A 20,168-nucleotide genomic window follows, 5' to 3' on the forward strand; every position below is an offset into this window, starting at 1 on the left:
TTAGCGAAGAATTAGGTAGATATATTGTTATTTCATACACTTGGGGGGAGGGTAGAGGTGGAGGTGTTGTCAGCACAAAAGAGCGTGTTAAAAGCGATATTGTGTCCATATATGATCCCATAATCTTTAAATTGTCCATTGTCATTTTACGTTATGTCATCCTAGTGAGGAGGATGTCTAACACGATTGTCACCTCTTGTGTGAGTCTTAAGATACCCTTCTCCACCCGAGGAAGTAAGTTTCCCAGCACTAGGAGAGAGTTTGGAGATGGTAGCCACCCCGGCTCCTCCTCCTCTTCCCTCGCCTTGCACTTTCCGTCTCATCCACTGTGAGTGCTCTGTGAGATTCTGAACAAACACAGCCGAGAGCAGAAGCATTTCCTTATTCTCACGCAGGAACCACACCTCGCTGGGGAGATCAACTTCACAGCAACTTTCCACCAGCTGCCAAGAAGACCAGAAAAGCCACCGGGGTCCTAGGACGCTGTCAGTGTCACCGACACCAGGTAAGTGGTTCTGCAGGATTCTTACACCAGCTGGCTGTCTATAGACTTCAGTGTCTAATACGATCTTATGTCTTCTTCTAAACATCTAAGCATTCCCTTTCTTCAAATCTTACAAATTCTGTTTAGAAATTTACAAAAAAATTTGTGCAAATTCTTAATTTGGTCAAAACAAAAGCAGGATTATGTAATAACAAGACTAACGGACAGAACCGTCCCAAAGGCTGCATGGAAATTTCCTTTGAGTTGGACAGATCCATAGTTTGCTGAATGATATAGGTTCATGTAAACCCCTCCTGGGGGGTGCAGAAATTGGAGGTTAATCCCTTTACGATAGAGGAGGTTTCCTTCTGCTCGTGTCGGGTGTAGGACACCATGGATGTTCAGCTTGGTTGCACAGCACTAATCTTTATGTCAATGCTATGTGACTACCTAGCTCTTTTGTGATGATATGGTCGATGGTCTTTTGGGTGGTGATTATGCCGGTCTACTTCCTGGGCCTGACGTCGAAGTTAAACCACCATGGACCGTACCGGTTGAAGAAACTTTTTTTAAGGTCAAGGTTATGCCCCAGTCCAACCAATCTTCTGATATTTTATTCAATTTTTCGAGGGCATACTTGATGGATATCCATTTAACCAAAGGCAAAATCAATATGATTGACTATTTTTATTGTCCCACTCAGGAAATGATTATTAGCCTGGCATTGAACGCTCCAGTTTTCGCGATAACCACTGGCCAATAGCTTGCAGAACGGCCAACAGTCCACCTTAATGTTTAACCATTAATTTGTAGGCCGTGGTAATTATTTATGTATGAAGTCTCTGGAATTAACCCCTTCAGGTGGTGTTTACCATACTTTGTGGTCCTCCGAGGTCTCTGAGATCCTGTCTCCATCTCTGGTTATAGATATGGCCATGATATGGGCTGGTGATGACCTGGGCCAACCTCAAACTGATCCTTGTGGTATGGGAATTTTTTTTTATACCAGTTGGAAGTTCACAATCATATGAAGAAGGGTTCGTGAACATGGGAAGGAAGGCCTCTACCAAACAAGGATAGACATGGACTTAGACAGACGGAAGATGAATGTTTTTGATATTGGACCCTAATACTATAGTGAAGATACTACTGGAAAAAGTTGCAAATGGAGGAAGGTTCAAAAAGTAGGGCCATGGTGTTTTGCATGGTCGGAGAGGCTTCCAGTTCCCAGTGACAACAAGGTTGTCAGTTTTTACACCCTTCCCTTCCTTCACTCTATATTAGGGAGCCCCCACTGCAAAAATTTAATGGGTGTCAGGCTGAGTTACATAACTGGAGTATGGACTACTGTAACTCCACCATTATGGAGGGATCTAGGTGTGTCGGCTCATGACTCAGGATAAAAGTGAAAGGGACACCGTGCAGCAAGGTAACATGTTTAATCTGGCAGGACGGTGAAATCACGCTGCACTGAGGTATGAGGCTCAGGTTACAAGCCATGAGGAGTGCTGTAGACCGCACTCCTCATGGGGAAAATTAAAGGGGTGCTCCGGGATGCTGTAAAGGGTGAAAATACTGGCTGAACATTCCTATAGGCTGCAAACTTTGAGAATTTTAAGAACCAGGGCCCAACTCTGGGGGGCATGTTTGATTTATGTATGGAGTATGGCCATAGATGTGGTATGGATATATGGTAACCACCCCCTATACAGACAACCTGACAAACCAAAGTGGCTCAGGTGTCAATTTGGTAGTTTGACCTGTACTAGGTGGTTACAGAAGTAACTATGCTTAGCCATCTTACCCCTCACGGCTATTTACCAGGGCGCCCCTTTAATATCATTTTATACAATCATGTATTCAAACAAACAACATAAGCTCTGTTTGCTCATAATCCACGAGGCTTACATGGGGCGGAGCTTGGCGGCGAACACCGTAACTTTATTTTAACCCCTATTATACATTCCAGACTATGTGACTGGTGTGAAAGTAAGGATGCCCATACACCTTAGGCTGGGTTCAAAACACATTTGTGATGTATGTTTTGTGGGTAGTTATATTCTTGTACATAGGAGTAGTATTATAGTAGTTATATTCTTGTACATAGGAGGTAGTATTATAGTAGTTATATTCTTGTGCATAGGAGCAGTATTATAGTAGTTATATTCTTGTACATAGGAGTAGTATTATAGTAGTTATATTCTTGTACATAGGAGCAGTATTATAGTAGTTATATTCTTGTACATCGGAGGTAGTATTATAGTAGTTATATTCTTGTACATAGGAGCAGTATTATAGTAGTTATATTCTTGTACATAGGAGCAGTATTATAGTAGTTATATTATTGTACATAGGAGGCAGTATTATAGTAGTTATATTCTTGTACATAGGAGTAGTATTATAGTAGTTATATTCTTGTACATAGGAGCAGTATTATAGTAGTTATATTCTTGTACATAGGAGGTAGTATTATAGTAGTTATATTCTTGTACATAGGAGTAGTATTATAGTAGTTATATTCTTGTACATAGGAGGTAGTATTATAGTAGTTATATTCTTGTACATAGGAGCAGTATTATAGTAGTTATATTCTTGTACATAGGAGGTAGTATTATAGTAGTTATATTCTTGTACATAGGAGCAGTATTATAGTAGTTATATTCTTGCACATAGGAGCAGTATTATAGTAGTTATATTCTTGCACATAGGGGGCAGTATTATAGTAGTTATATTCTTGTGCATAGGAGTAGTATTATAGTAGTTATATTCTTGTACATAGGAGCAGTATTATAGTAGTTATATTCTTGCACATAGGGGGCAGTATTATAGTAGTTATATTCTTGTGCATAGGAGTAGTATTATAGTAGTTATATTCTTGTACCTAGGAGGTAGTATTATAGTAGTTATATTCTTGTACATAGGAGCAGTATTATAGTAGTTATATTATTGTACATAGGAGGCAGTATTATAGTAGTTATATTCTTGTACATAGGAGCAGTATTATAGTAGTTATATTCTTGTACATAGGAGTAGTATTATAGTAGTTATATTCTTGTACATAGGAGCAGTATTATAGTAGTTATATTCTTGTACATAGGAGGTAGTATTATAGTAGTTATATTCTTGTACATAGGAGCAGTATTATAGTAGTTATATTCTTGCACATAGGAGCAGTATTATAGTAGTTATATTCTTGCACATAGGGGGCAGTATTATAGTAGTTATATTCTTGTGCATAGGAGTAGTATTATAGTAGTTATATTCTTGTACATAGGAGTAGTATTATAGTAGTTATATTCTTGTACCTAGGAGGTAGTATTATAGTAGTTATATTCTTGTATATAGGAGCAGTATTATAGTAGTTATATTCTTGTATATAGGAGCAGTATTATAGTAGTTATATTCTTGTACATAGGAGTAGTATTATAGTTATATTCTTGTACATAGGAGCAGTATTATAGTAGTTATATTCTTGTACATAGGAGTAGTATTATAGTAGTTATATTCTTGTACATAGGAGTAGTATTATAGTAGTTATATTCTTGTATATAGGCGGTAGTATTATAGTAGTTATATTCCCCTATATAAGGACGGTATTAGATTAGATATATGCCTGTACATAAATGAATACTGTCTGGTTCTGTATTGTACTGGGTGTATACAGTGAGTCTTGTTTGTAGTCTGCAGTGTTATTTGTGCACTGGTATCTGTAGTGGTCTCTGAGGGGCAGCTCCAGTTCCTCCCCCACACCCCTCATACACCTCCATACACCCCCAGCCTCAGCTGTGTCTGCACAAAAGTCCTATAGAGCCGCAGACAGACTGTCGAAAAGGACGGAACTCATGCTGACGTGATCCAACTGTCAACAAGCAGAAGTGGGATTTTGGGTAATCCACACAGTCTACAAAATATACACATAGTGATGCACAGAGCAACCTGCTGCCTGCTGGAGAAGCACATCTCACAGGCCAATTCAGGGTCTACAGCCTAACTATATAAGAATTTCAGGAACCAATCATCTAGAAACTGAACCACTACAACCAGATTATTGCTGCTGAGCTGTGTATCTAATTCTATCATGTGTGATACTGTTCCCTGATAGGTGTATCTAAGGCTATCATGTGTGATACTGTTCACAGTGTATCTAAGCCCATCATGCCCTCTTGTCACAGCGTAGTCTGGCCCTATGACCTGTCAGGAGTTGGCTGCAGCTTCTCTCCTTTGGTGCAGTGCATGCTGGGTCCATAAGCTGCCGCTTCCTGCCCGGCTCTTTCTTGCTTGCAGCCTGCTTGCAGCTCCATTGTGTCTTTCCAGAACATTAGACGTGGTTATAAAAATAAAAACCCCTTTATGTTTCTCACATAACTCCACTTGTTTTGTTGATAGAACAGGAAGCGATTTGCAGCGTCTCCTTTATTGTGTTCCCCCCACCCACCTCTGCTCCTGTAATATCCACACCCTGCTATTGCAACAGGCTGGGGACTATGTCAATGCTTGTGCAGTTCAGTCCTGACATGGAGACATCCGAGGCGGACTATGGCGGACTATGTCGAAGGGCTTGCATGCCATACAAAATCCTTGGTGCCGCTACTTATAGGGCATGTTACTGTAAGGACATTCGCCGGGAGTCAATCTTCGACTTTGGCTCAGCCCAGGTACAAGCGAAGACACAGCTGGACTCTTCCTAAACTCCCATGCACATCAGTTTACGCTTAGCTGACATTTTTATGGCTTGCATCCTGACCCGTTATTTTCTATGGCCTCATATACACCTGACCGTGTTTTACTAAAGGTCCTTGTATGGTGCTTGAGCCTGGGGCAAAATTCAGGACAGATCCTATTCCTGTCCCTTTTGCAGCACAGACGCCCTACAGGAAATGAAAAGGCACAAGCGCCCACGGATATCATCCACATGCTACTTTCCCGCAGACATGTTGCAGCCCATTTTTATGTTTTTTTAGGTTCAGAGATAGCTCATCCATACTTGCCAGCGGTCAGTGGGCTCCCCTCCCTGAATCATGACAGTGGTGCTCTGGTTTGGAAGGTTGGTAAAGGTTAGTGTGGGCCGTTCCATTTTTGGATACTAGACCGCATTCTTGTGCACTATTTTCACTTTTTTGGTGGCATTTGGGTGGAGACAATGTATACTCTAGAATAGGGGTGACTATGTTTATTGGAGCTTTCCTAATATATACACTGATCACAGTTACCCCCCAGGAATCCAGAGAAAGGTGTCAGTACCGTAATGCAGCCATGATGTCTGAGGTATAACTTGAAGCTCTAGGGCCCCAAATTGTTATGGAGACCTCCACTTACCCTATGTTGTAGAAAGGCCTTTGGGCCCTCTCAGGCTACAGGGCCTAGCAGTAGGGTTGAGCCGATCCTGTGATTTCAGGATCGATTTTAAAATCCGATTTCCGATCATTTTCCAGCCGATCGCGATCATGAAATTTGCTCGATCGCCGATCAAGATCCGATCTTTCCCGATCCCGATCGCTCAACCCTAGTCAATGCTTCTCTATGGGAAAAGTCACTTTTAGGGTTGATCCGATCCTGAGATTTCAAAATCCGATTTCCGATCATTTTCCAGCCAATCGCGATCGTGAAATTTGCTCGATCGCCGATCGGGATCCGATCTTTCCCGATCCCGATCGCTCAACCCTACCTACCTGCACCCCCTATAGTTTTGCCCCATGCTCGGCTAGAGCTCCATACACTTCTAAGGGACTTCCTAAACAGAGACGACTCCATTCACATGGGGAACTTGTCGGCCCTGTAATGTATGTAAAATCCCCTATAGGCTGGGGGCCCCACATGGCGTAAATGCCAAAGGTTGGGGGCGGCAGAGATGCTACAGTAAAAAATGCTTGCATTTTTCAGTCCCTGTAACATGGATCCCAAATCTACGAATCCCATCCACACATTATGGAAACATTTTGCACAGCTGATACGCTGCGATTTCCAAAAATGCCAGTAATTTCCCTATAGGTATAATGGAAGCAGAAAATCGGCAGAGGAAACTTTCTGGGAAGTCTTTGTAGGAAAAAACGCTATGCATTGCCACCGTGATTTTTCCTGCAGCACTTCATCAGTCACATGACTCAGCAACAGTACAGTCCCATTCAAGTGAATAGGGATGAGCTGCAATACCAAGCACAACCACTATGGAACGAACTGTGCTGTGCTTGGATCCAGTGAAAGCTGCATCCTGTTTAGCTGATCGGTGGAGGCGCCCAGCTGATTACATATTGATCCTAAGCTTCTGAATACACCTCTATATCCTATTCCCACCATGTCATAGACATCTATATGTGAGATACAGGGAACATCTGACTAAGTGGTATATTGGTGTAGTCACTCCTTTAAGGTTTCGGGTGGAGTCAGTCTTCCAGTATAAAACACTCCATAAAGCACGGCAGTGAAGTTTATAGGGTTAACCGGTCTTGTCATGCACTGTAATACTGAATACTTGTAATTTCCTGCTGTAGGGTCGGTACGGCAAAGCTGAGTAACTGGAATTATGAGATGGTACATTCCAGTAATAATAAGGAATAACAAACGGCTCATTCATGGGGGAGTCCGAAAAATAGCATATATCTGTGTCGTAGCCTTGTATCTAAGCACCCGCTCACCTAAAAGCCTTCGAACATACATTCTGTATCTTACAGATATCCTAAATTTAGTGGGGTGCCTCCTGCACTGCTGGCTGGGGGCTTGAAATTGTTCATCACATGTGCCCCTCCCTATGGTGAGTCCCCTCCTCCAATATGCAGAGCAGAGAAGGTCACATGACACACTGTCAGTAGCATGACACCTGTAGTTAGTAGTGGGTGGGGCTTACGTCTTCTGGCCCCCAGATCACTGTTTTGGGGGGAGCATTTAGTGAGAATATTTGTTCAGTTTTGATAGGATATTATAAAGATGTCATAATCTGAAGAAGTTTTGTCCCTCTGGGCAGTTCCTTTAATTTATGTCTGTGCCATGTACTAAGTATACCCGTATTGACCTCTGATGTGAGGATAGTATGACGTCATGAACCTAATAGGATGGAGATTTCATCCTGGCCACAAACACATCAGATCTCATTTATGGTATGTGGAATATGTCAATATTGTGTCCAAGTAAGGCTAAATTCACATATCCACTGCTTTTACTGTACTGTACAATACAATATTCATGTAATAGTGCCATACAGTCTCCAAATAATAATGGCAAACAGAGTCCATGTGACAGTGCCATACTGTATCCAAATAATAGTGCCAAACTGTCCCCAGGATATAATGTCATATAGTGCCGAAATAATACCATACTGTTCTCAAGTGATAGTGTTAAACAGTGCTCAAATAATAGTGCCATACAGTGACCAGGTAATAGCACCATGCAGATGTGTTAATGGCCATAGTTGTCACCCTCTTTAACCTCGCCTGATAATTTGGGTCAAGAACCTATCAGGCCCCTTTTGTCAGCACTGAAGACTGCTCGCTGTAGTGCCAGGGTGGGCACCGTTCCTTCATCATACATCAGGCATCCAGGCTCCCACACTGTGGGCACAAGCGCCCACCTGGCACTGCCCTTGTATACAAGCCTTGTTTTGTGCCTACCACGGAGGAGTATTATACACAGAATAAAACTAAAACCGCCTGTGGTCGGGGAACTGGCTGCTTTCTGTTCATCTGCTCACATAGAGGTACTGGATATAGCCGTACGCTGGGACACTATGTCTGTGGTGGAAAGTTCTTATTTACTGTGGGCAGGGCCCGGCTAACCCACCTCTATAATTATGACATCACAGACACTTCTCAGTGTCTACATTTGTATATTAGGTCATTGTCACATCCATGGTTCTTACCATTATTACATGACCCCGTGAAAGACCATAGAATACACCTGACATCCATGCACAGAATTTATAGCCATCGTAGATTCCTTCACATTGTGGGGGGGGGCGCCAAAACTTTTGCAACCCCCTTCAATCACAATGAAGTGAGACATTTGTCATTCAGTGTCTGTGTAAAGCTGAGTTACAACCCCTATGAGCCACGGGTGATGTTAGTAATGTGATCAGGACAGAAATGTTTGTGAACCCTCTGAGTCTTACGGAGCATGTGACAGATCTTGAGTTTTATTTACTGTTCTTTAGCCCTGAAATAACCGCAGCTCCGGGCTCACAGCTAAAATACATATTTCATCCAGACAAGTATCCACATTTTATTTCCATTACTGTCTAAATATAAAATGAGGGAAATATGAGTTTTCATATTCCAGACCAGAGCGCAACGCGGGTTCCCGGCTGTCACAAGGGATCTTTATACGGGCATTGATCTTCACCGTGATGTCGACATTTCAAGACGAACTACCATAGAGGAAAAATATAAAGACTTCAATGAATTCAATTACTATCACTTTATCTCTTACAGTTGTATTAAGTAGATTTTTTGCCCTATTTTCAGCTGTATGAAGCAGATTTTCTTTGCCCCATTTTCAGCTTACGGCTCGTTCACATCAGCGTTGTGAACTCCGTACTTCAGGTTTCCGTTTCCTGCCTAAAACAGAGGCAGGAGACGGAAACCTGCAGGAGTCTCTCTCACCCATTCATTTGAATGGGTGAGAAAGATGTCCGGCCGTGAGCGGCGGTGAGCGTTTTAGGCTCTCCGCCGCGAAACCGGGTTTTATAATCCGGACACAGAGTCGGACATGCAGTACTCTGTGTCCAGATAAAAAAATCCGGTTTCGAGGCGGAGAGCCTAAAACGCTCACCGCCGCTCACAGCCGGACCCGGTCTGTGGTTTCCGTCTTCTGGCATGCAGAAGACGGAAACCACAGAACGGACAGGAGAACGCTAGTGTGAACCTAGCATTAAGCAGATTTTTTCCCCATATTCAGTGTTATGGAACTGCTCTTTAAGTAATTCCCAAATGTTAATGGGATTGTTATTAAGCAATTCTGAGACCATAGAGCCAGAAAACTAATGTAATCACAGGCACCTAAGTAAGGAAAGTGTCAGGTTACAATACCCCGCCTCAACCCCGATTGGCTCTGCATCTCCAACCTCTAGAGCCACAGCTTGACTGGTAGGTATTGCAACCTTAAAGGAACAGCCATGACTGTTGTCATGTACATATCCAGGAAAAGCTGAACAGATGATATCTGTGTGCTGTCCTTGTTTTTTACCTACTCTATCTTTTGAAGCCACAAATGGAGCCTTGTGGCTCGATTCTACAGCCCCCATACAGACCCATGAAAATCACAGCCATATGCGGGGGCCATAGAAATGCATGGATCTATGTGCTATTCATTAAAGAAACAGTACCCAGACAAAAAATATTTTTGTATGCGTCAAACCATACGTACCAATTTTCCCAAACTACCCGAAGATAGGACATGCACAATGCTCCCATGTCCATGAGGCTCCTTAAAATTTTACATATGACGTGGACATTTTATGTTACAATCACGTTCCAGAAAAAGGGGTGTGGCCACCACATTGTCCTGCCCACATCATTAAAAGGGACATTATTAATAAGATTTTCTGATAATAACCTCAAAATATACCAAAGTATAAACAATTTGGTTTTAACCCTTTAAGGCAGATAATACAAGTGAAGGGGAGACTTCGGTCCTGTCCATACACGCAACGCTCCTGCTGCAGGGCGAGGGTTACAGCGAGGGGAGCAGGTCCAGACAGGAACATGTCCTACTAAGCATGAGTAACGTGTTGAAGCTGATGATGTCACAGCGGGGCTCTTCACGGCCTTCAGGCGTGGGCTCATAGATGTACAGGAGGCAGGTTCAGGCCAGTGCTCTGAACACAAAAATATCATCTAGTAGTGCCTGATAATTTAGTGTAATGTGTATTTGCTTTAAATGGAAAAATGAAGAAGACCAAAAAAAACATTAAAAGTTTTTGGTTTGTCCAACATGGACATACGTAACTCCAGCACTAGTGGTTAGTGAGACATCGTGGTCCTCAAACTCTCTATATCGGACCAGATCCAGGTTTCTGTGAGTCACATCAGCCTCCTATCGGACAAGCACAGACCATGTTTCCCCGGATTGAAGAGGAACACCCCACCCTGAGGCCCAAAAGGTCCTGGGATTTGCTCAGGTTTTTGGTGGAACTGGCCCTGAGCACCAGCAGACCACATATTAATCAGATGTGTCCATATATGTCTTCTGGACATCTTCAGATCCACCATGATAAAAGGAAAAATATAAAAAACAAATAGCTAGAGTGCTGACCTAGCCCCAGCTTCGTCTCCTTCTATTAGCCTTTGCGGACGAGATTTGTGGCTGACGTGACTGACATCTAAATAGTGAAAAAACAACAAAAGAAACATCCAGACATGTGGGCTTCTTCCAGTATGACTGAGTCACAGAGCCTGCACCTGGGTGACATACTGTACAGGAAGTGGTTGTGTGGAGCAATACACCCGTCATAAGGCTGAACCTGCAGAAACAACCAAGAGACAATGATGAGAAACAGTCACAGAATTCTACTGCTCATCTGCAACACATCCAAATACAGGCAATATTCACCCATATATGATGTCAGAATGATGAGGCATCACAGATAAACGTGGCATCCTTGTACCTAGAGGGCAGTATTATAGTAGTTATATTCTTGTACATAGGAGGGAGTATTATAGTAGTTATATTCTTGTACATAGGAGGTAGTATTATAGTAGTTATATTCTTGTACATAGGAGGTAGTATTATAGTAGTTATATTCTTGTACATAGGAGGTAGTATTATAGTAGTTATATTCTTGTACATAGGAGGTAGTATTATAGTAGTTATATTCTTGTACATAGGAGCAGTATTATAGTAGTTATATTCTTGTATATAGGAGCAGTATTATAGTAGTTATATTCTTGTACATAGGAGCAGTATTATAGTAGTTATATTCTTGTACATAGAAGTAGTATTATAGTAGTTATATTCTTGTACATAGGAGGTAGTATTATAGTAGTTATATTCTTGTACATAGGAGGTAGTATTATAGTAGTTATATTCTTGTACATAGGAGGTAGTATTACAGTAGTTATATTCTTGTATATAGGAGGTAGTATTATAGTAGTTATATTCTTGTACATAGGAGCAGTATTATAGTAGATGTATTCTTGTATATAGGAGGTAGTATTATAGTAGTTATATTCTTGTACATAGGAGTAGTATTATAGTAGTTATATTCTTGTACATAGGAGTAGTATTATAGTAGTTATATTCTTGTATATAGGAGTAGTATTATAGTAGTTATATTCTTGTACATAGGAGCAGTATTATAGTAGTTATATTCTTGTACATAGGAGCAGTATTATAGTAGTTATATTCTTGTACATAGGAGTAGTATTATAGTAGTTATATTCTTGTACATAGGAGTAGTATTATATTAGTTATATTCTTGTACATAGGAGCAGTATTATAGTAGTTATATTCTTGTACATAGGAGTAGTATTATAGTAGTTATATTCTTGTACATAGGAGGTAGTATTATAGTAGTTATATTCTTGTACATAGGAGTAGTATTATAGTAGTTATATTCTTGTACATAGGAGCAGTATTATAGTAGTTATATTCTTGTACCTTGGAGCAGTATTATAGTAGATGTATTCTTGTATATAGAGGGCTGTATTATAGTAGTTATATTTTTATATAATTATTATTTCTACAGACAGATGTTTTAATTTCTGTCTCAATTCCCAGCTGAGGTCACAAGCGGTGACTTGCTTCTCTTAACATTTCTGGTGCACATCTCATGACACGTCTCACATCCTCATAGAGGTTCATCTAACACCTCGTCTACACTGTGACATTCTCAAGTCAAAGTTTTGTGAACTTGTTCCAGCCAGACAGTTTAATGATCGTCCCCCTGCCAACAAAACCTTATTGAATATTGCAGTCACACATAATCAGTGCTCGAGACATATCGGAAATCAATGCGGAACGTTAAATAATTTTAGTATTTGTTTTTTCTTGTTTGAGAATCTGGAATCTTTGGGCTGCTGTATGTATTATGTATTTCTTCTCAGGATGTTTAATGTGAAATGTATATGTTCCCTGTACACCAAACATATAGCGAGGTGTTAAAGAATTAATATGATGGCATCATCTGATGCACATCTTGGATGGTCCACCATATTCCTCTTCCCATTCACCATCCAAACTGGTCACAAAACATCTGGTCCAATCTGAAAAGCTCAGTGGCCTTGTACACAGTCAGGTTTCCTGCCCAAATGAGTGGCGATCAATGTAAAAGCAAGTTGATCAGCGCTCGGTGACTATTGGACTGTATGGGAACAAATGATCATTGGTCCCTGTACATAAAAGATGACACCAACAACATGTGACTATTTCCTTGTTTGATGGCTGATCGATGTGTAGATGTACATACAACAGTGGTTGGCTGAATCTTGTAGCCAATGGTCGGAGCTTATTACAGGGCCATAAACTTTATTTAGACTTCTATTTTCCACTCCTGCTATATTTGACCTATGAACAGTAGCCAAACGACCATGGGCTTTGACGATGTCCGTCTCAATTGTGCGAGAAAGCTTAGAAAGATCTTTTCACGTGATCCTCTCCTGTGATCACCCAAAATAGTCGTGTTCTCTCGTTAAATTCAGGTTCCGTACATTGTGGCCATACATGGTGAGATGTCTCACTGATGCCTGTGGTTAGTGGGTTTCTCTCTGTTCTTCTATGTGGGTCATGATCCTTCAGCTGAGATATTCTGACTTAACAACTTCAAGAAGGTTTACCGAGAAGGTTATACCAAGACCAAAGCTCATATGGTCATCAGTGTTTTATGGCTTCTCGTTGATGAAATTTTTGTCCTCATCATAATTTTTCAGAAGTGTCCATGACCTGAGCACCTTACAGGAGATTCCAGGGTATTGAAACCTCTGTCGCTTGGTGTTGAGAACTTTCTTTAGTGCCATGGCCTCTTCATTCTAGTAAACCAAGGAGGGGATTGACGGATGGTGGATGACAGATCCCATCCAATATTATCTCCTGACTTTCCGAGAAGTCGAATTTTGAAGAAAATTTCAATGACCTGACCCCGGCACTTTATATAAAGTATAAAGGATATTATGAAGGACCTGAAGATGAACTGTAATGGGCGTCTGACCCGGCAACAAACTGAATATTTTTAGCCTATTCTCCGTTACGACTTAAGTTCTCAGTTTTCCAGACAAGTCTTGTTTATGAAGGGATGTCCTCTCTGGCTTAAGGGCTCTCCAGAATTCTGCTCTCAGTGGCTTTTTATCATGAAATCTCTTCTTTACGCATGCCATCAAAAATCAGCGCTTTCTGGTCATTTACATTCCAGAAGTCTCCCCTTCCACCACCCGCATACAAGATTATTCAAAATTACTCAGTCTTTTCTTTTTTCGTTCCCAAGGATTTTGCTAAATCACTTCCCTTTTCCAGTCGTCCAACTGTTTTCGAGTTTTTAGGGAAGCGCAGATGCAGAAGCCGCGCGGTCAGTGGAATTTCCTAATGCCTGAAAACACTTGCCAAAGGTTCTCATAATAGGAAATTATGACTTTATCTATCGAGAGCTGTGTCTGGATAGATTACAGTTTGCCCTTTGTTATGGACAGACCTCACAGCATTAATCCATGTGAACAAGGGTGTACCAAGAGGAAAGGGGGCCACGTAGCAGAGATCGTTGTGGGGATCCTTCCTGGTGTCAAATCTTGCCACCACCGAAAGACATGTCCCTTTTCAACATTGACACGTCTTATCCCATTGCGCACATGAACCGTATTTTTAGGGCCCCATGTGCATGACGTGATGTTTATGGGCCATGAGCTAAGTCCACTGATATTTGCTATCATATGGAAAAACAAAATAATTATCAGTTCTGCCCAATGGGAATCACAATATAAGGAATATGTTGCATATATTTCAGCAGTCCATGTGGTAATAGCTTTCGATGTAGGCCAGGGGGCGCTCACACTTGTACAGGGGTTGAGCTACTTATAAATTGACCAAGTCAAAATGATCTACTGTGTTGGTGGGGCTTGGGTCTGCGATGTGGGCGGGATCCACAAGTCTAACAAGACTGGGCAGGGCTTAACAAGTCTAAGGGGTGGGGCCTGCTCTGATGCAGACGTTCTGATTGGCTCAGAGCTCACATGGCACTGCCCAGGCACCCAGCACATAGCCAACACCACTGCCAGTAATTCCGGTGCCCGCAGCACAGACCCCCAGCCTGGAAGGCTCCTGCCCGCGGCCGCCTGGAGAGCGGGGAGCGCGTCATCCCCCGGAGCTGCTGCTGCTTCTGTCCCGTGTGTCTCGGCAGCTCCGCCACCGAGACACATGGGACAGCCACTCCGCCGCCAAGACACACGGGACAGAAGCAGCAGCAGCTTCGGGGCATGACGCGCTCCCCGCTCTCCAGTCTGACACGGAAACTAGGTGGGGCTGCGGCCACACAGTAGACCTGGCTGCGTCACGCGATCGACCCATACTTCCTTCGCGATTGACTGGTAGATCGCGATTGACGTATTGGGCACCCCTGATGTAGGCAATGTAAGTGAGAGGAGCTTGTCCTCCTCTTATATAGTCTTATGGATGTGTTTTAGGGCCATTCATAGTCCTCAGTAGGGTGCTAGCTGTCACCTTTGTCCTTGAAGTGATGTGTAAACATGTTAACTATGGTAGAGATTACTATGACCTGGTAGCTGAACCCAACGTTTAGCGAAACATGTTGACCTCTCTGAGCCGAACAACTCAATTTCTGGTATTTATAGGAATGGTAGTCAAGATTTGTTATGTACAGGGTTAGGCAAGGAGGTATGGATGATTTAAACGGGGCGCCACGCAAGGTGGGGATAACCTTGGTAGATAAAGAGTGGGGGTATCTGCTCGTCAGGAGCCGCTATTTCAGTAGCAATGGAAATGTGGTCGATAGAGCATTGTGTGTTCATGTAAACACCTTTATTGAAATGGGCCGTACTGTCATTCAAACACAGAGACGTTTCCGGAATTGTTTCAACGTTGGCCGTCATGGTCGTGTTCCAAAGTTTGACACAAATGAAGTGGGTGAATCACTTTCAACGAGTGTCTCCTATTAAGTCATGTCCCATAATGAGTGTTGTGATGTCCTTAAACCAGGACTGCCCTATGATGTGGCCATGAGTGAGGTCCCTAGTCCCGACGCAGGACTATTCTGTGATGACCACAGTGATGGCACTAGTATGAGTGCACTAGTCTCATCCTATGAATGACCTATGATGAGAACAGATATTCTTATACCTTGTAGTGCCCTATGATGAGCAGTGTAATGTCACTAGTCCTGACCCAGGACTGTCCTATAAAGAACACAGTGATGTCACTAGTAGGGTTGAGCCGATCTTGAGGTTTCAGGATTGATTTTAAAATCCGATTTCCGATCATTTTCCAGCCGATCCCGATTGTGACATTTGCTTGATCGCCGATTGGGATCCGATCTTTCCCGATCACTCAACCCTAGTCAATGCTTCTCTATGAGAAAAGTCACTTTTAGGGTTGAGCAGATATTGAGATTTCAAAATCCAATTTCCAATCATTTTCCAGCCAATCGTGATCGCGAAATTTGCTTGATCGCCCATTGGGATCCGATCTTTCTCGATCCCGATCACTCAACCCCAGTCACTAGTATCAATCCAAAATTCTCCATTGATGAGTGCAGCGATGTCACTAGTCTCAACCTAGGACTATCCGGTGATGAACGTATAGTCATGTCACTACTAAGCTCAACCCAGGGTTTTCCTACAGATGGGTATGATGATGTCATAAATTTATCCAGATCTGTCCTATAATAAGCACCATGATGTCACTAGTATTAATCCTAATCTGTCCTATGATGAGCACAGTGATGTCACTAGTCTTAACCCAGGTCTGCCCTATGATAGGCAGCATGATGTCACTAGTCATAACCTAGCAATGTCCTATGATGTCATCTCTCTCAAAACATGATGTGATGTCACTAGTCTCAAACCAGGACTCTCCTATGATGAACATAGTGATGTCATTACTCTCAACCCACGCGTTTCAGCCATGCTTTACAATAACGCTAAGATAAAACCTAGGCCCCTTCCAGCGCTCCCCTTACACCCTAATCTGCCCCGTATTGACTAACATCTGTCTATACAGTAAACATGGCCGTCTTTGATGGTTGCAGTGCGGTCTTTTGATGGCGGTCTTTGAAAGATAAACTTTCCTTACTAGGCCGTAATATTTGCAGTATACAGTACGGGGAGATAAGCGCGGCCACTTCCTGCCTCCCTCCATGTGACTTTGAAGAGGTTCCTTTTGGCCTTGCTGTGAAATGAGGCCATTGTCACTTCATGTTGGGGGAATGGTGGCTGCCGTTCAACAAACATGAATGCACAAAAGACACAATTGTGTGCGCCAGTCAGTTCCCGCTTATAGGAAGCAAGCAGGATGCCCGCCTAACCGAAAACCAGGTCATGTTTGTGGTCAAAGCAGCAGTAATAGGCTGTCCTCGGTGAGAGGGATGGAGACCTGTCAGGATCCCATAGAACATAGATCCACTCATATAGCTCATATAATTCATATAACATAGCTGACCCCAATATCCAGACCCCTCCATGTCACCTCCACAGGGGTCCAGGAAGCTGAGATATAGGGATTTGTTTGCTGCTTTCCTTACACTGCAGAGCTCTTGTTCTCCTCTGTGCAGTGTAAGAAGCCGAGTACTCACTGGTAAGACTATAACATGAGTGAGGGAACACAGGAATTTTTATTATTGCCCTGGTTTGTGTAAAAGCTGCCACATGGATCACCCAGCTTTCCCAGACACTCAAAATACAACCTGAATAGCAATAATAAATCATTCGCTGCTGGTACGGAATGACATGTGAGTAAACAGAGCCATCACTCAGACCTGTCTGTTATCACTAAACCCTAGAAATGTCAGATTAACAGTGGCGTATACAGGAGCAAAGGTCAGTAATACTGCGCCCTATGTACAAGAATATAAATATTATAATACTGCTCCTGTGTACAAGAATATAAATATTATAATACTGCTCCTATGTACAAGAATATAAATATTATAATACTGCTCCTATGTACAAGAATATAACTACTATAATACTACCTCCTATGTACAAGAATATAACTACTATAATACTGCTCCTATGTACAAGAATATAACTGCTATAATACTACCTCCTATGTACAAGAATATAGCTACTATAATACTGCTCCTATGTACAAGAATATAGCTACTATAATACTACTCCTATGTACAAGAATATAACTACTATAATACTACTCCTATGTACAAGAATATAACTACTATAATACTACTCCTATGTACAAGAATATAGCTACTATAATACTACTCCTATGTACAAGAATATAGCTACTATAATACTGCCCCTATGTACAAGAATATAACTACTATAATACTACTCCTATGTACAGGAATATAACTACTATAATACTACTCCTATGTACAAGAATATAACTACTATAATACTACCTCCTATGTACAAGAATATAACTACTATAATACTGCTCCTATGTACAAGAATATAACTACTATAATACTACTCCTATGTACAAGAATATAACTACTATAATACTGCTCCTATGTACAAGAATATAACTACTATAATACTACCTCCTATGTACAAGAATATAACTACTATAATACTACTCCTATGTACAAGAATATAGCTACTATAATACTACTCCTATGTACAAGAATATAGCTACTATAATACTGCCCCTATGTACAAGAATATAACTACTATAATACTGCTCCTATGTACAAGAATATAACTACTATAATACTGCTCCTATGTACAAGAATATGACTACTATAATACTATCTCCTATGTACAAGAATATAACTACTATAATACTACCTCCTATGTACAAGAATATAACTACTATAATACTGCTCCTATATACAAGAATATAACTACTATAATACTGCTCCTATGTACAAGAATATGACTACTATAATACTGCTCCTATGTACAAGAATATAGCTACTATAATACTACTCCTATGTACAAGAATATAGCTACTATAATACTGCCCCTATGTACAAGAATATAACTACTATAATACTACTCCTATGTACAAGAATATAACTACTATAATACTACTCCTATGTACAAGAATATAACTACTATAATACTACTCCTATGTACAGGAATATAACTACTATAATACTACTCCTATGTACAAGAATATAACTACTATAATACTGCTCCTATGTACAAGAATATAACTACTATAATACTGCACCTTGTGAACATGAATAGCTACCACCTGGCATTCTGTAGGTATTGTGACCTGACATACTTTTGCTTGCATCCATGATACCCTTTCATGAAGTCTCACCCTGACCTGCAAAAAACAAACCCCGATAGGTCACATGTTGCGGTTTTGTTTGCGACCACAATAGGGACCTTGCAATTTTTCTATTTCCATCACATCCAAAAACAACAAAACATTCAGATGAACAGAAGGCCTTGTACTGCTCCGCTCTTCCTGTACTCATTCTTGTATAATACTCTGTAACTTCCTGTACTAGAACTACTTGGGGTGTTTGATGATGCGGAACACAATAGGGTGCGGCCCTGACCCCAGTGAAAGACAGGTCGAGTCTCGGCTGTTTTTTGTTATGATAGTATGGTAACAACCCGAGGTGATCCTGCAAAACTGCCCAGTGAACGTAAAATAGACATGTAACATCATTTGTTAGGACTGCTTATCCTAATGTAGTCCTTTACATCATGTTGTAATTCTAATGATTTGTACAAATTTCATCCAAATTTTTTGGATTAGATGTTTGGGGTTTTCTTTAACTTAGAATTTTTTTTTTGTCCATTTCAGAAAAATAAAGACCACCCTTCCCTTGGGGCAAGAACATTAAGCCTTTAAGAGTTGTCGTGAAGACTTGCTATCTAATGGAGTGATCTGGACGACAAGCCCTTTCCTTAGAGGATTTCTTAAGATCGTAGAAGATCTCCCATCCCCCGGTCACACAGAACTCCGACCAAACTGGAAGTCTCAAAAATGAGCGACTTTTGGCATAAACTAGGCTGCTGTGTCGTAGAAAAGCCACAACCGGTAAGTCGTTACGTATCAGTAACAGGGTGACAACTGTTGACTGTCAATAAACAGGCGGATAGTTGTCATAGCCACGCCCCTTTTACGGACATGAAATTTATAGTGATTCTGATCATGTGGTCTTCCAACAACATGGAATATAAAAATTGAACAGCAGATGTTTTTCTATGAGGCGGAGTCAGGAGGCACATTGTGACCCCACCCAGCAAACCCCCGCATCTGCTGCCTGCAGGTAGACATTGTGATCAGACTTGTCGCAGCACACTTCAGGCGACAAGACGTAATACGTGATTGATGGAACGTGGATTATGGAATATATTGAATCTAGAAGTCACTTAATAATCTCTAAATGTCAGAGAAATATTTGTTTCTGATTCATTAAAGGTAATTTTAGACTTTAAAGAGCCCTAAAACACCCGACCCTCATCTTACCCCCCATGTAAGAGGATGTGTTTATCTACTGGAGTAGCTCAAGTCAGGATACTAGTAGTACTGCAACACACAGTACATATACCATACAGAGCGCATGTAAGATCATTACACAGAACTCATGTAATACCTCCACACTGTGCGTATATAA

At 41.4% G+C, this 20,168-nt stretch overlaps 1 protein-coding gene across 1 annotated transcript in view; it reads left to right on the forward strand.

Annotated features, from left to right (window-relative positions):
- Positions 1-355: 355 nt before the first annotated feature.
- CDC42SE1 (CDC42 small effector 1) overlaps positions 356-20,168 on the forward strand; it is a 29,649-nt gene continuing 9,836 nt past the window's right edge. Inside the window, exons 1-2 of the mRNA XM_075283288.1 lie at positions 356-505; positions 19,352-19,588. Coding sequence (XP_075139389.1) covers positions 19,535-19,588 — 54 coding nt within the window. The 5' untranslated portion in view covers positions 356-505; positions 19,352-19,534. The remainder of the gene's footprint in view (positions 506-19,351; positions 19,589-20,168) is intronic.

This window comes from Leptodactylus fuscus, chromosome 7 (genome assembly GCF_031893055.1).
Source record: "Leptodactylus fuscus isolate aLepFus1 chromosome 7, aLepFus1.hap2, whole genome shotgun sequence".
Classification (NCBI taxonomy): Eukaryota; Metazoa; Chordata; class Amphibia; order Anura; family Leptodactylidae; genus Leptodactylus; species Leptodactylus fuscus.